Consider the following 17,043-nt stretch of genomic DNA (forward strand, 5'->3'; position numbering starts at 1 on the left):
CCTACCCCATCAATAACCCCCCCCCCCTCCACCCGAAAACCCAGTTCTCTCCACCCCCTCGAGAGATGGTGATGCTTTCTTTTGCAGCGTTCAGCCTCGGAGCGCAGTATTAGTCTGGTCACGTCCGCCTAACAGACACTATGGAGGAGGAATGAGAGAGAGAGAGAGGGAAAAAATGTACATATGATTTGTTGTGTGTATGACAGAGTGTGAGCCTTGTGCTTTATCTGTTTCGTCAGTTGTTTTGCTTGGCGTGTCGCGGGGGGGGGGGGGGGGGGCTCTTGCCAGACAGACGTCTTGGCCTGGCCACCATTCACGTCCACATGCACGGAGCCCCCCCCCCCCCCCCCCCACCACCACCTCCGGACGGAATTTTGCTCGAGTTAAAGCGAGCGCCCTATCTCTCGCTCGGGGGCGTTAGCGCATGGCGTTGGTGCATCGCACGCCCCCCCAGTACACCACTTAAGGGCGTGCGCAGCGATGTCAGGTTGTTTTTCTGTTTTAACAAAAAAAAGAAACAAAGCTTGTAGTGACACTCCACTCTGCCGCTACCCCCCTCGTGGTGCCCTCGCCGCTTGCAAAAGCCGACGTGCTGAACCGAACGCGCGACGAGACGAGGGCGAGAGTTTGAAGGCGTCGTGAAACGAGGGCGAGAGTGTGAAGGCGTCGTGAAACGAGGGCGAGCACTGGAATTTACCTTCTCGACGCCACCGCTGGCGAAAGAACCTCCGCTCGAGGGAGCTTTGGAGAGAGAGATTTTTTTCAAAATGACTTTTATTGCCGCCGGCAGCAACAGCACTGGAGGCGATTCCGATACGAAATACAGCCACCAGCAAACAAAATACCAACACTATCACTCCACGCGCTGTGGCGCTAAAATGCGCATTAGAGAGAGAGAGCTTTAGAGAGAGAGATTCCCCCGTCCGCCCCAACCGATGGTATATGTCGGCAAACTCCTCCGCGCTCATGTCGTCTGTGGTCATCGCGACGTGAATGGAGACGTCAAATATATACGTTGGGGCTTATTTTTTATTGTTTTGATTTCACCAACGTCGCTCAGCACGGTCGCTGGTGGATTGGTGCGCAAGGCATTGTCGCGGCGTCCGAGGTGCGTCGGGCGTTGCGTCGATTGCCCGTTGCTGCCCGTCACGCCAGATTGAGTGCGGGTAGGCGTTGCTACTGGAGGATCACCTCCACCACCATCCCCCCGCCCCCCCACCGGTGGCTGCTGAGCACTGGACTGGATTGACCCCCAGAGGCAAGCGTGGGTTGACAATGTAGCTCGGAGGAAGACGTCCGAGAGGACGAGACACAGTTCCACGGCCTTCCGCAAACTCTCTCGCTCACACTCGCCCCGGGGCTCCGAACGCACCCGCCTCTGGCAACGATGCAAGTGGCTCCCATGCCAGATAGACATGCGCACGCATATATATGTGTGCGTGTGTGTGTGTATGTATGCACATATGGGTGTACTGGTCTCTAAGGCATCTCCTAGGTCGACTCAGCCTCAAATGAGTACTTGGTGTGATGTGTAAACATCGCCACTAGAGAGACAACGACGGCCGGGCGTGGTGCAGGCCACCCACCTCCTCGTGTGCCGTGCCGGCCTTCATCGGTGCTCCCTCATAGCACTTGCCCCCAACAGTTAAGGCTATATGGGGGATCTTTGTTGTTGTGTATTTATATATATACATGTGTGTATTGAGTGCGTCTCGGCGCCACAAGTGACCGCTCTTCTATCGCTACTGCTACTGCCCACGGCGACTGCTCCCATGAACTTCGCGGCATTGATTCTTCATCCGCCAGATTCGAGGGCTCGGTCTAGCGGACACCCACTGTTCCGTTCTCGCCCGCACTGTTTTGGACCACTCAACAATGCATCTGGCCTCCCCTTCTTCTTCCCTCCCAGAGCTCGACTTGGCAATTCATCTCCCATCGTCTCTCTCCACCCCCGCCAGCCCCCCCAAGTTCGTATAACCGACCATTGCTCAACTCAAAACAACGTATGAACTCTTATCTGTAACCACTATAATAAGTGCTGATTGTTGCTGGTCTCTTGGCGGGTTTGGCCTTTGGGGCCTGTGCTCAGCAAACGTGATATTGCAAAAAAAAACCCCACTTCCTTGACACGTTTCTACAAACAACGTAGCGGCATTGATAGTGTATGTGGTTTTTTTTTTAATCATTACGGTTAGGGGCACACGCGTTACACAAACCTGTGTGTACGACTCTTAATAACTCGCTGCTCACATTTAACCCGTTAACTCCCGCTACATTCAATATTGGGTAATTGTTCGATGTACAATGGGATGGAGCGCGTCCTAGAGCACCTCCAGTGGTGGAGATGGAACGGTGAGGTGAGTCCATTGCGGGTGCTGGGTGGAGGTCTTGTTACAAACATCGCTGGACGGTGATCGTGAGAGGTGGCGGAGGCGGCGCCACGGCGGGAGATGGAGGGGGGGGAGGCCTTCATCCAGCAGTGGATTGACCATGGCTGCTGGTGAATAACAAGTCATGACAATCAAGCAGGGGTGTACGCGTGCTAACGACTCCTAGTGGAACGACCGTGGCGTCGCTTTATAATACCAAAGAGGAACGACACTTAGACATATATATAACACAGTTTTACAAGCGAGAGAGCCATCAATATTGCGCGCAGCCTGTCACGCATCACAACTCCGATGCGTGCCTGCGCGTGTCCGCTTCGCGAGGATTAATCCGCGACGCGTTTGGGACGATCGCAAACGAACGGCGGAGGAGCTCTCTCGCTGCATCGGCACTCGTTATGGTGGCAGCGTAGCCGTACGGCGAAGCGTGGCGTTCCAGACGTCTGCAGTGTGCGTGGGTGCGGCATATAAAAACAATTTTGGCTGATTCTTCGTGGCAGGCGTTCGCACCGAGACTTTTTTTTTTTATGAGCGCGCCGGCTCGGCCGGAGAGGAACGGGCGATGTGTCGACACGCGTGTCCGTGTGCACCTAGCCTGGCACAAGCGCCGCGGTGACGTCACTGCCACTTAGTGGCGAACTGAGGTTGTTATTGTTATGTGTAGGTACATGCGTGCGTAGGTGTTCGTGTCTGTAGATACGTGCGTGCGTAAGTGTACGTGTGTGTAGGTGCGTGCGTAGTTGTACGTGTGTGTAGGTAAGTTGCGTAAGTGTAGGTGTGTAGGTGCGTGCGTAAGTGTACGTGTGTGTGTAAGTACGTGCGTAAGTGTACGTGTGTGTAGGTACGTGCGTAAGTGTAGTTGCGTGCCTAAGTGTACGTGTGTGTAAGTACGTGCGTAAGTGTACGCGTGTGTAGGTACGTGCGTAAGAGTAGTTGCATAGGTGCGTACGTAAGTGTACGTGTGTGCAAGTACGCGCGTAAGTGTACGTGTGTGTGTGTAGGTACGTACGTGCATGTGTGCGTGCGTAGTTGTACTGTTTGTGTGTGTGTGTGCGTTCCTAGCGATTAACGAATGCTCCATCGCACGCACGAACATCCACAATGCAGAGTGTCCCGTGCGAGGGCAGTTGCGTCTTCGGACTGCCGCGAAGTCTAAAACTCAGCCACGGCGTAGGAGCTTGGCTGCTCTCGCTCTGCAAGCAGGCGAGGAGGTTGGCCCGCCAGTGAGTGAGTTGTTCGTGAGTCCGTGAGTGCGTGGGTTGGGTACGGCGCGGACACCCTGTCGCGCCCTCCGCGTTTAATGATGTTTTCTGTTATTCTTCAGTTATTTTCTTGCATTGCTCTGATTGAGGCGAAGAAAGAAAACGAGAGAGAGAGAGGAGGCTAAAACAAAAAAAGCACCCAGCACCACTGGTGTCTGCACTTTTAAGGGCTGTTTTTTTGATGGCGCTTAAGCCTTCGCCGGCTGTTCGCGAGAGATAGCGACGTACGAACAATATCGATGAATTAGCATTGTTTTGGCGCGTCTTATCTCGCCGCGCCAAATATCCTGTTACACGACGAAAAAAAATGTGCGCCCGGCTTCGACCAATAGGAAATGGGCTTCCTCCCGGGCGCGTGACTTCACTTCCCAAAATTAGCTAAATTTCATCCGGTTAAAGTTTTCTGTGTGGAACAATTTCACAGCAATTAAGCCATGTCGGCGTCACGCGGACTCTCCTGGTGAGAGAGAGAGAGAGAGCGAGCGCGGGGGGCTTCTTCACTCTCGGCCGCCCAGGAGTAGTAGAAGCTACCGAGGAGGGGGCATTCACTTTTTTTTTGTTTGCGCGTGTGCGCGCGCGCGCGCGCGTGGGGGAGTCATGGACGGGACCATAAAGGTAAATCGGCTGCGGGGACGTCAGTGAAGAGAGTGCGCACACGGAGCGAGGCGCGCGTAAATCGAGAGTGAGCGAGAGAGAGCGAGAGAGAGAGAGAGAGCGAGCGAGAGAGAGAGAGCGAGAGAGAGAGAGCGAGCGAGGAGGGGAGGAAACGAGAGCGAGCTAAGGGGCGCGCTGCGCTTTTGCAAGGGGCGCGTTTAGTGCGGCAGATTGAGCGACTGGCGCTGGCCGCGAACTGCAAAAACTCCCGTGGTGGATTGCAAACGGTAACCGATTTCCTTCTCTTCCTTTCTTGCGCTGGATTTCCTTTTTCCATCCTGTTTTTTTTCTTCTCTTTCGCACCCCCCCCCCCATGCTCTCCACCCGCCACCACCCCTCTTTAAACTGGAGGTGGTTATGAGAAACCCGAGGCTTTCGCAAAGGGGGCACAACAGCTCCCAAGCGCAGTCAGTCCGCTCGTTTCGACTCTTGTTAGAGTTAACGGTGACCGGCAAACAAAAAACGGGGTTTTCGCCGAGTCTCCTGCTTCTATTGCCTGTTTTTATTTAGTTTTTTTTTTTTGCAGACGGGTTAAAAGACTTTCTAATATCTGTGCCCATGGAGGTGCACTCAATAGCGCTCTCGTTGTACACGTGAGCATCTCTCTCATTTATCTATCGCCGTTTTTGTTTCGTTAGTTCTCCGTGCGTGGACGGGATACAGACCTTGTCGGGGAAATGTGGCGGAGGCGCGTTCAGGGTGACAGTATACATTCTAGACTGTAACGCGACAAAGCGACGCGAGGCAGTTATGACTGCGGCGACGTTCTGTGGAAACTGTATCGACGTACGAAAATGATGTATACGCGGTAAGTGGAAATGTTTTTTTTATATATATATTTTAAAATATTTATTTCGCGCTGTTTTAATTCATGTAGCAGTATGCGCTATAGTGCAGCGAGCGGTGGTGCAGTGGTTGGCGCGTTGTGCTCTACACTCGGCGACCCGCGTTCGATTGCCTATCTCGCGGAGAGTATTAACAACGAGTACTATCTAAACCCGGCCCGAATAGCGTGGTAAAGTATGACCCAAACAATCCCCATTGATCGACAACACGGCTTGGGGAAGGAAGCCTTCATCCAGCATTGACAAAGGGGCTACACATTATAACAAGTATAACGACGATTTAAAGCTTTCGTGACTGCAAGGATTCATCTTCTTTGGTTCTTTCGGTAAAGTCACGTAGAATGAGAATAAAATAATAACATAAAACAATAAAATTCTCACGACGTTTCGGCCACAACACAAGTGGCCTTCTTCAGGTGAAAGGGACAGACCTGTCGGAACGACAGAGCTTGAAGGCTTCAAAGCTCTGTCGTCCCGGGGTTCAAAACTCTGTCGTCCCAACAGGTCTGTCCCTTTCACCTGAAGAAGGCCACTTGTGTTGTGGCCGAACGTCGTGAGAATTTTATTGTTTTATTTTATTATTTTATTCTCATTCTACGTGACTTTACCGAAAGAACCAAAGAAGAAGCATGACGACTCTGATGTTATTTCCTGGTTAACACGAGCGCTGTGCTCGCACGTTGATCTGATTCGGCGTACGTGGCCGTGTCTTGCACTTTCAAAAATCTTCGTTTAGACTGGAGGAGGAATCCGATGATGAGCTACTAAGCTCTTTTATTCACAGACGTCCAAGCAGTACAGCAGCCGCGCGGCCTCCACCTCGGAGGAGCCGTTACGTGGCCTGAGCTCGAGGCACGGGAGATGCGCCGGTTTGGGATGAGTTAGATTACCGTTCAAGCCGATCGGAGGCCGCTTTCGTGACAATGTCTGCAGATGTTCTCTGACCGCAACGGGCTCGGCAGAAGAGGTCGAGAATTCAATCGCAATGCGCCCGGACCTCGTGTTCCGCTCGCTGCTAGTTGAGTTCACAGCGTTGCGTGCGCCCGTTGGTAAATTTCTTGGAATTCAACCGACTTGATTTTATATATATGTATTAAAAAAACATGTTTTTACGTAGTTTTAATTTGAGAGAGATAACAAAAAAAATATTCCACCCCTGCAGCAATGGGCAAACGCATACCAAGTTAAACCAAAGGGGTGAACCAATGTCGATCTTACATTTGTTGTGAGATGTGCTTAAAGAGACGATAGTTAGATACGCAGCGACAAAGTCACGTGCGGTTGTAATGTGAAAGTCGAAACGCGCTTGTATATAAACGTGGCATTGTCGGGGGGGGGGGGGGCATGCAGCCAGCAAGATTAAAGCTCAGCGTGGACGTGTAGTTCGTTCATATTTGCGAGTTTGGCAGTTGTCGAGCGCATTAACGCGATCCGCTATAGCCGCGTTGCTTTCTTGCTGCAACAGCAACAACAACAAAATCAACAACAAAACGCGAACTCTTAAAAGTATTAAATCTGCCTCGGGAATATGTCAAAGAGAGAGGCGGCTGTTTTGAATGAGCGGACAAGCGCGCGCGCGCTCGCAGGCGCGAGAGGAGGGGGGGGGGAGAAGAGTTTGATTGATTAGCGTTTGGTGGGTTCCCATCAGGTGGTTTATCAGCAGCATGCAGCTATTTCCTGCGCGAGTAATCTGATTTCCTGCAAAAAAGTTTCCTCTCGGTCCGCACGCCTCGGAGGAGCGAGGGCGCGCACGGCCAAGGGGCAAGTCACAGTCCTTCCGCTCCTTCACTCTCACACCCCCCTCCCTCCCTCCCTTCCCCCAGTAAGGACCCCACCCCACCACCCCTCAATTGACCCCCCCCCATCTTCATCTCATCTCCCTCCTGACCCCCCCTCGCCCCAGCCAGCCCCTCCCGTCTCCCGACCCCCCCACTTATACTCATGCCCTTCTCCCCCCCCCACCCTTGCTCAAACCCCCTCCATCTCCCCCCCCCCTTCATACTCATCTCTCTCCTTACCCCTCCCCCCTCTCGCTCCAGCCAGCCCCCACCTCTCTCCCGGCCCCCACCACTGGTACCCAATTCACCGCACCATCCCTCCCTTGCTAGGACCCCCCCCCATCCCTCAACTAAGCCCCCCCCCCACCTCATCCCTCCACAGACGATCCGTTCCCCCTCTCGCCCGCTCGGCGATGTCACCCACAGGGTGGTGGCCTTTGAAGCGATGTGGCCAAGTTCGAATCTCGTTCTGAGTGCTGCACCCCTTGGGCCGGAGGCTGGTCAGGGTTGGCTGGTTTGGTGCTGTGCATCGTGGGTGGGGCATTTGCATGTCGTTAATGAGGAGGAAAACGAGAAAATATATTTGTGGAATTTAATAACCCATTACTTCGTGTGTCAAGATTACATCCGTGGTACTGTATACCTGATCCATTGCGTACATGTCTCCAGGATATGCCTAACCTGAGTTAAATTGCCAGATTCATTTCGTCTCATCCACACGCTGTGTTCAACCACCACACTGCAGGTGACAGCCCTTTCTCCTTCTTCTCGTTCTGCTGTATTCCCTCGAACCGCTCCCAGTTTGAAAAAAAAAATCCCTCTCATCATCTCGTCCCACCCCCCCCCCCCCCCCCGATACAGATTCTTTATTAATTCGCTCAATTCGAGAAACGTATTCACAACGCATCACAACTGTTATCCTTTAACACCGTCAATAATGCTGTTCATTGCCGGTCGCCTGGCGTTTTTTGACACTTGGGTTTGTGTCCAGAAAACCGTGATTCAAACGACGACAAAACGTCGCAGTATATATTTAGCAAACGATGTCACCGTCAACACGTTTTGACCGCCTGTGGAGCTTGAATATACAACGGTTTCAAACATATATACACAAATAAGACAAAGATTCCGCGTATAGCACAGCCACACGGACTGGCCAGGCGCGTGTTGTTAGTGAGCAGCTATTAAGGTCAGAACGGCGCAAAAGGGGTTGGTAAGGCTAGCATCACGCCGGGTCGCTTTGACAAACATAACATACAGGCATAGACAGTAAATATAGACGATGATAACGATACAAAACAGATACAAATATCCCGCGTATAACCTGTTGGGGAAAGAACTGTTAGCCGGCACCTATGAAGGGCCGGAACGGCACACGAGGGGGTGGGTGGCCAGCACCACGCCCTGCCGCCTTTGTCTCCCAAGCGGCAGTGTTTACGCGCAGAACCAGCTACTGATTTTAGGCTGAATCGACCTAGGGGAGGCCCTTGCAGACAGACACGCACACACGGGGTAGATGGTGTGCGAGGATTCGGTGTTGTAACGCCAGCCCGTGTAACACGGACGCCACGGTGGCGAGATGTTAACTACCACGCCTGGTATACAGCAGGTTGTGCGTTCGATCCCAATCCTGATGCCTGTATATTTGGAGTGTGCGTGTCTCTCTCCCCGTGGTCGCGTGCTCTTTTTCTCTCCGTGTCGTCCGGGGTTTTCCCTCCACATTTTACAAACGTGTGTTCATTGTATTTGGCTGCTAAAAAAAATCAACATCATCCACTTTGTTGAGCTATCATTTGTGGCCAGGACGCTTCTGAAAAAAAGAGCTATACAGCTCAGTGGGCCTTAGCCGGCTAAAATAAAAAAAGTAGTTACGTTTTGAATAAATACATTACTGCGCCTCGATGCGGCGAGCGAATTGCGCGCTTTTCCACAGGGTCCGATAACCACCCCGAGTCGCCTCCCCAACTCCCCGACTACCCTTACCACTCGCAAATGGAGTGCTCGTGGCCAAAACGCATCTGGGGAAAACAGCGGCATTTTCTTGAACGAACTTGACTCTGCTGATGAGACCCAGGAGATCGAAACCGGTCCGGGAGTTTGCCTGGCCTAAGCACACGCTGCTGGATAATATTTGGTCTGGAAAGCCAATGTACTATGAAGAAGATAAATTGCCCGAAACGTCGCCTAGTGTATATTTTTTCCCGCCATTTTAAGGTCAGTGTTATGGACGACTGTTATTGAAAAAAAGTTAACCAATAGGTAGATTGATTAAAACAATATTTATTTAGTTGTTTCACTTACCCGTCGTGACTGTACTGAGGTCAGCTCATTCACGTTTACCAACACTTTCTGACTCAACCAGATGTATAGGACACGTGATGTGCCTCCATCCTCCCCCCCACAAATAGAACCCCCGTGGTTGTGCAATAGCTAAAGCGTTGACAAACACGTGGCGCTGTGTAGCACACGAGGGTCTTGTGCCGCGTACAGGGTACGGCACGATTCCTGTCGCGACACGGACTCGATGATACGGCGACCCACGCATCTATGCCAGCCCCGCCGTCTCGCTCCCTGTGGTCTCTCCACGTACGTGGCAATAAGAGGCTGTACTGGTTAGCAGCACGCTGGAATTACGACCCACAGAGGTGGCAGGTTCGACCCCTTCGCCCCCACCCACCCCCCGGCGCGTTAATTGAAACCATGGGTAAGTGTCTTCAAATCTTCCGTCTCCTCTTGTCTGTCCACTCAGCAGTAGACACGAGTTCAACCACCAGCAGCAGCACAGTTAGTCGACTGGCAAAGTCGCGCGTGTACTGTTGCAAAATGTGGGCTTCTCCCAACGATACCAACAGTACCCTGCTGGTCAGTGTGGAAGTGTAGGCCATAAATACCCTCCGGGAAAGAGAGAGACTCTTTAATGCTCCTTCTTGTGGAGAGGCATCTTCCGCCAGCAGTGGCGTGAGCGGAACAATTGCAGCGCTGCGCCTTCGCCGTTTGATGGCTCTGTCTTGAAATGAGAATGAGCGAAACTCGCGATCACCCAATAACAACGGGGACTGGTTGTGCTTAAGGAGGTTCGAGATGAGGCTGACGGTTCATAACTTTTACAAACAAAAATGTGTACTGTATTTGATTATTATATTTGCTTCGAGAGAGTGTTTTAATCTCGAGATGAGGCCACGTTTTGATTCATTAGAACGTTCATGTGTTTGTCCTGTGGGCGATCCTTGCTCGCCTTCTGTCGTCTTATGTTCTGCAGTATAGCAGACGTATTGTAAGGCAGCATCGAGTGAGATATTGACACGGAGCACGGCACGCGTGTTCAGTTTTATTTGTGGGTGAGGTCATCGAGGATGAAAGTCGGACTGGGGTAGAAAACCCCAAGACATTTGCAGTTATTGCATCGCAATAATGCAATTATGATTATTTAATCCGCGTAATACAAAACATACACAACGATGGGTTTTAAAGGAGTAAGAAGGCTTACTTAATGCGTTCGCATCCCATGGTGATTGTTCGCATGAAAAACGATACACGTATTATGGGACCGTGGGGACTCGGGCAGAATTATATATATTTTGATACAAAATCAGCAAGTTGGAGAGACTTCCTTTGTATTGAATTAGACGCGTGAATAGATGGAGTATTCAGTCAGTCCGGCATAGGAGAGGGGAAGGTCTTAACCCTGGACTTGAACTGAGGCTGCACGTTGTTGCATGTATTAAACTCACAATAACGTACGGCCCTCTGTCAATCCACTGTTGAGGTGAAGGCTTACCTGCACGCCGCATGTCGCTAAATGGGAGTTGTTTTGACCATACTTCACCACGCTGTGCAGTGCGAGTGGTAGAAGATGGAGGCCCACCGGACCGGTTCATATCCCACTCGCCGCTGATGTTTGTTAGCCGTGGACGAGACTCAAACTCAGGTCGCCGGAATTATAGTTGCAATGTGTTAACCACTGCGCCACCATTGTGTGTGTATACAAAGTGTATTGATTGTGGGGAGCAGTGGCGTAATGGCTAGCGCACTAAACGAACCCGGCGACCTGAGTTCAGATCTAGCTCTCGAAGTCAACGTCGGTGGCGAATATTTGAACCTGTTCTTGGTCTTCCTTAAGTCGTACCTGGTGCGGTCTGTAGGAAACATCAGCGCTGTGGAGACAAACTTGACCGTGCGTGATGTTGGCCACTCATCCTCGTTAGAGTACCGGCCTTCCAAACATTACTTGCCCCAACAGTCTATTAAAGGCTGTACGGAGAAAGTTATTTTTTAAATATGAATTTGTGTATAAAGTAGTGTACTATGCCTACACGATAATTTACCCTAGCCACGTCGCTGTTTTTGTTATAACTTAACAAAACAACCCGAGCGCCCGTTATCCCGAATTGGAAACCCAGCCCTTCGAAATCCCACCGAATGGTGCGGCGTTTGTGCAGTAACAGTAGCAAGTAGCGAGCTGCAGCAGCAGCAGCATCGTCGGGACAACGGCAGCTTCTGCATTTTAAGGCCACGGCCGTGAAACAGAGAGAGAGAGAAAAAAACCCCACACAGACCTTCCTCTAATCACCGAGCTGATCGAAACGCCAAAATAGGCTTCCTTATCTTGCTAGCTGCAGCTTTAAGAGTGCTCGCTCGCTCGAGTGAGAGAGCGAGAGAGAGACCAGCCAGGCAAGACAACAACCCACGCGTGCAGAAGAACCTCGCAGAGCGCACGGACATTCGCCCCAGAGGGCCGTCGTTTCAGAGCGGCGCGTCGCAACCACGGGACGGGGCCGCTTCAACAGCGGCGGTGTCGTCGGAGGAGGAGGAGGTGGCGGGTAGAGCCGGGGAAAGATTTGCGCGGAACTTCGCCACGTATACTCGCAGAGAGCAGCAGCAGCAGCAGCGTTTGGCTCAGTTGCTTCCTATCGACTAACGGTCCACCCCAATGTAAGTACTATATAGGTGCTGTGATGGGCGCAGAACGTTAGGAGCAGAGGCAATGAGATGTCTTTCATTGTCGCATCTGCGCTGCCTTGCGTCTTTGTCTATGGATGTGCGTGTATGTATGCATTTACGTGTCTGTTTCTACGTATCGACGAGGTCGAGTCAGCCTTAAATGAGTGCCCTGGTGCGAGGGTGTAAAACATTGGCACTGGGAGGCAAATGCAGCCTGGCGCGGTGCAGGGCACCCCACGCCTTCGTGTGCCGTGTCGGTCTTAATAAGTGTTCGCTCGTAGCACTTGCCCCAACAGTCTGTTCAGACTATCCTGGGGGATCTTTGTGTGTGTGTGTGCCTAATGTATTATTAATGTGGCGAGGCGTGAGTGCTGACCACAGCATCCCCACGCTGCTCGCGACTTGATAGGTGCTCGCCAACAGCACTTGGCCCCAATAATCTGTACGGCTATAGGGGAGCGCGCGGGGGTGAGGGATGGAGGAGGGAGACATTGCGGTTGTCTTTGTAATATTTGAGCGAGGGTGCTGTGGTTTATTCAAACGAGAAGAAATATGCTGTCGGTAAACCTCGGACGCCCAATGGGGTATACACAAAATAACAACATCTCTGGTTGCGCAATTTGGTGGAGTAAGTGAGAGCGAGTTGGGGTTGCGAAGTTAGGAAGCCACTGGGAGATATTGTACTTTTAAATTTAGATTGAAAACTCATTTATTTATAATTGTTTTTGTTATGTTTAGTGTTGTTGTCCTTGCCCCGCATCTCCGATTAGAGCAGTTGGCTACGTAGGCTGCATAATAGGTTCAACATGCGCATGTATATGAGTAGGGGTCGCTAAAGGTCTGTGTGGGTTTCTGACGGTCTCTGTAGTTCTTATTGAGCCCCTATGAATCTCTGTGGGATCTCGATGGGTCTCTTCCTTTCCTATATTAGGAAGCCACTGGAGCTATGGTGCACTTTTAAACCTAGATTGAAAACGAATTTCTGCCTACGTACGGTGCGAAAGAAGTTCAACATACTGACACACGTACACGTTGGAGGGTGAAACATTGCGTGGAGGCGGCAGGCTCACGTCTCGAGGTGCAGTCTGGTTACGTTGCGTGCGTGTGATTCGTGTGGCCCTACACAGCGCACTCTTGTTCTTAATTACCGGGGACCCATCGTTTTGTACCCAGTGCCGGATTATCCCAGTAGTACAAGTAGCTGCAAATGCTACGGGCCCCCGCACTTTCAAGGGGCCCCGCGCTAACCGCTTTCCAGCTATCAATTCCGGTTCAGTGATTCTGCACTCGCTCTATTACTATAGTGCTATACTGCCTTCAACTTTTGTGAACGACCGGGTGTTTAAGGTTATCGATTTGTCGTATTATGTCTGTAAAGCAAATGAAAAAAATACAATTACTTGACTATGCAAGTTAAATATTTGTGTTTTCATATTTACGTGTTTTTTTTTTATTTAGGGCCCCTTCATAACGTATGCTACGGGCCCCGCACTAGCTTAATCCGGCAGTGTTTGTACCTGTCAAGGGCCTAATGCTGACCTCACCCCTTTGCGTCGCTCTTACGCTGCGTTGTTGTTGTTCTAGATGACCGAGTGGTGTGCGAATGTGACATGTTTGTATTCTTTTGAGATATATAAAATGCGTATTTCTGTACAGTGTGCGTACAACACAATAACACGTTCCAGCTCTTGGTCAATCCACTGCTGGATTTAAAACCCCAGACGGCGTGTCGATCCCGCGGAATTAGTTTGGTCATATTTCACCACGCTGGTTAGAGCCGGCTGGTGGAAGGGTATAGGAAGTTGGAACTCGTACGGATATCACCCACCAATAACACATAACCGTGGCCTGGAATGGAACCTCTCGGCACAGCGAGTTCTTAGAGACCACTGCGGCACTGCTCGGCTGACGATTAATTCATGAGTCGCGGTTAGCCTCTTCTGTCGGTCGCTGAAGAGACGCGATCTCACAGCGAGTTGTTTGCGTCGTTAGCGGTGGATGGAGTGGGCCACACTTTAACACGACTCTCAAAAAGAAAACAGCCGCTATTTTTACGATGTCATTAACGTGGCGCGTAACCCTCCCCCCTATTACCCGTAAGAGAGCGCGCGCTCACGCGCGTGGTGAAAACTGCGACCGGGCGAGGGCAGTGAGAGAGAGGGCCCTCTCTCTTTCACTGCCCCCAGTGAGAGAGAGAGAGGGCCCTCCTTCTCTCTCTCTCACTGCCCCCAGTGAGAGAGAGGGCCCTCTTTCTCTCTCTCACTACCAGCTTATTACGCGCCGGGAGGAGTTCACGCGGTCCACCGCCACCGCTGCGAACGCTCAACCGCGTCGGGAGCCACGCAAAAGCAGAAAATGTTTTTTTTTAAAGGTTAACGCGAAGGGCCACCACCATCAAGTTATCGCGCAGCTCGCACTGCAACTGGTGGGCACGGGCTGGAGCTGTGGCGAGTCAGTGACGAGTCCAAACGCGCTGCTGTAAAGCTGACCCCGAGTTGGATTCTCGATCGGGGTCAACACGAGCAGGGGTGGGGGGGAGGCAGTGCATGTGTCCAGCCGTCCAATCTATCACTCCCACCACCAAACCACCGTTCTCCGAACCACCTCCCTATTCACCAATCCGTGGTGAAGTATGGTTAAGGAGTTCAGGTCGCCTCCTCAATCCAGTAGCGGGTTGGCATTTATTGTCAATAATAATCGTCACTGCGAAGTTGCGTCCCGTATCTCCGCACGTAACCTAGGCAGTTGTGCCCTATTGGCATGGGAGCCCGATGGTAAGCCTAACACCACAATGCTGGTGTCATTTCGAATTTCGCGGAGGAACACACACGGTGACACGGGGGTAGATTTAGTCGGTTCGTCACACGGAACGGTCCACGCCAGTGCCACGCCAGTGTCTTCGTTGTCGCCGAGTTATGTTCACATATCTGGCCTTCTCTGCACTCTGAAGAGGGGCCGTTTCCCGAAACGTCACCCCGTTATGAATTGCTCCGAGGCGGGGATAACGACGGACGTTGTGAGTTGTTCAGTGAAGCCACAGCCAATGGAATTTCCGCTATTTTTTGCGTGACGTTTCACACCAGGCGAAATTAGTTGATTGCAAAGTCGAAGATTTCATGTTTTAGTCCCTTGATATAAATCGTACTGATCAACAATCACTCGGCCGTCCTTTATAGGAACATCACGTGTGTACATCCCACTGTCTCACAATAAACTCTCACCTTCGTGAAGGCTCTGCGGCCGAAACGTCGAGACCGTATTCTTCCTCCCAGCGACTGAAACCAGATCCCATGTTAATTACGTTTCTTGTCTTGTTACTTAATTTGATTAAAACTAAACGTCGGGCAGCAGTATATTAATATAAATAATAAGAATCATCATCATAATAAATAAGAGCAATTATATATCTCAGGAAAGCTGCATCGAATCTCAATACTGTTTTTTTATCAGGAGAGTACTGCAATTGGAATGTTTGACCAATTGCAATTAATTAAAAGTGCTTTGGCACATGCCCTGAAGCCATTCATTATAGACGCAACAACAAAGAGCTTGTGTGAAATAACGTGCCACTTCATTCAAGATGTATGCTTACTGTTATCACTTCGAAACACGCACACGCACGTGTGTGTGTGTACACGTGTGTGTGTGTGTGTACACGTATCTACTGTAATGTGTTGGGGGTACGGGACGGTCTATTGTGACTGCGTTGAGCCACAACGAAAACTTTAATTTGAAACGATTTCCCTGGCTCTCTGACACTGCTCGGCCATCACCAGACAATGCGGCTGTCTCCAGCAGCGTTCTTCGTTACATTTTCATTGGGAGAGACTGGTGGTGGTGGTGGGGCACTTTCGACGATAAGACATCATCAGTGTGATTGGGCCACCACACCATTTGAAACCATTTGGGGGGGGGGGGGTGGTTGACAGCGGCACAATGATGATGATGGGGGGGGGGGGATGTTTTCACCATTTGTGTATTGTTGGGGTCCCGTCAGGGGCCGCACTAAAGGCCCCCTCGGGCCTTGCAATGAAGAGCACGGGGCGAACAAGGCGGCATCTGTCTACCCCGTTGACTTGCGGGCGACACGGCCTGCCTCCGGGTACCTCCAGGCCAACCGATACTCACAAGAATGGGGCTCTCTCTCTCTCTTCGTGCGACTTCGTGATGCACCACCACACGTTGTGTTTGGCTGGGCTTGGAAGTGATGGCGTTAGCCGGCTGAACCCCGGCGAACCCGAGTTCGATTGCCGCTCACGACCAACACCGGTGACGATTTTCTGAACCGGTCCCTGGGCCTCGAATGAGTACCTGGCGCGGTGTGTAGTAAACGTCGCCACTGGGGAGACAAAGGCGGTCGGGCGTGGTTGCTGGCCAAGTGGGTGTCGTGCCTGCCTTCAAAGGTGCACGCTAACGGCACTTGCCCCAACAGTGCGTTTAAATGCTATTCGGTGGGAATCGTTGTCTTTGTAGTGGTGGATCGGTGGTTAACGCACTGGTTCACGCAACTATGGGATGCACGTGGCCCAACCTAAGTTCGATTCCAGGTCACTGCTCTCAGCGTTAGGTGGCGAGTGACGATATCTGAAAATGAACCGGCAATTGTCACCCAGCCACTTAAACGCGCACCGACCAATGTGTGGTGAAGTATGGTCAAGGGACCAACCAAGGAGGCCTTCATCCAGCAGTGGATTGACATTTGCTTTACTCTTGTACGTACTGTATTCGGTACGTTCACATGGAACTCTCAAGCGTAACCCCTTCCATCCTTAACCACCCCCCCCCCAAACTATTCTGTTCATAATGAGGCTTAGCTACACGTGCATTAAATCTTGTCAGGTAATTGAAACGTCTTTCAATTATTATGCAATAAGCTAACGGCCGTGAACCGTTTGCTTGAGCGTATGCATGTCAAGCACGTTGTATATAATTGCGTGTGTATATTAACAGAATCTACACTCTAAAGGTTTGAAACCAATACCGTTGAGTCTTCAGGCTGACGATCAAACCCCGTGTTTACAGTCGCTCATTTGCTATATCGGTGTATAAAGAATCTTCATGCAAGGCGGGGATGGTTGGTGGTGGTGGATCTGCTAATGCTTCACCGAGGCTGACGCAGTAAAAACAAGCGGCGCTGTCAAAAACTAGAGATACAAAATAAAAGTAATATTTAAAC

The 17,043-nt window shown here is 51.2% G+C and overlaps 1 protein-coding gene across 5 annotated transcripts in view; it reads left to right on the plus strand.

Moving 5' to 3' along the window:
• Window positions 1-4,044: 4,044 nt before the first annotated feature.
• Window positions 4,045-17,043, plus strand: part of LOC116957411 (Friend leukemia integration 1 transcription factor-like) — a 53,768-nt gene continuing 40,769 nt past the window's right edge. Inside the window, exon 1 of one of the 5 annotated variants that reach the window (XM_076052975.1) lies at window positions 4,045-4,264. In XM_076052975.1, the coding sequence (XP_075909090.1) occupies window positions 4,247-4,264 (18 nt within the window). In that variant the 5' untranslated portion in view covers window positions 4,045-4,246. Of the gene's footprint in view, window positions 4,265-4,442; window positions 4,531-4,654; window positions 5,112-9,410; window positions 9,631-11,750; window positions 11,859-17,043 lie in introns of those variants that run through there. The other 4 variants (XM_076052990.1, XM_076052982.1, XM_076052993.1 and 1 more) reach the window with 4 other exon arrangements.

Source organism: Petromyzon marinus, chromosome 3, assembly GCF_048934315.1.
Source record: "Petromyzon marinus isolate PM22_M1 ecotype Great Lakes invasive population chromosome 3, UKy_Petmar_22M1.pri1.0, whole genome shotgun sequence".
Classification (NCBI taxonomy): Eukaryota; Metazoa; Chordata; class Hyperoartia; order Petromyzontiformes; family Petromyzontidae; genus Petromyzon; species Petromyzon marinus.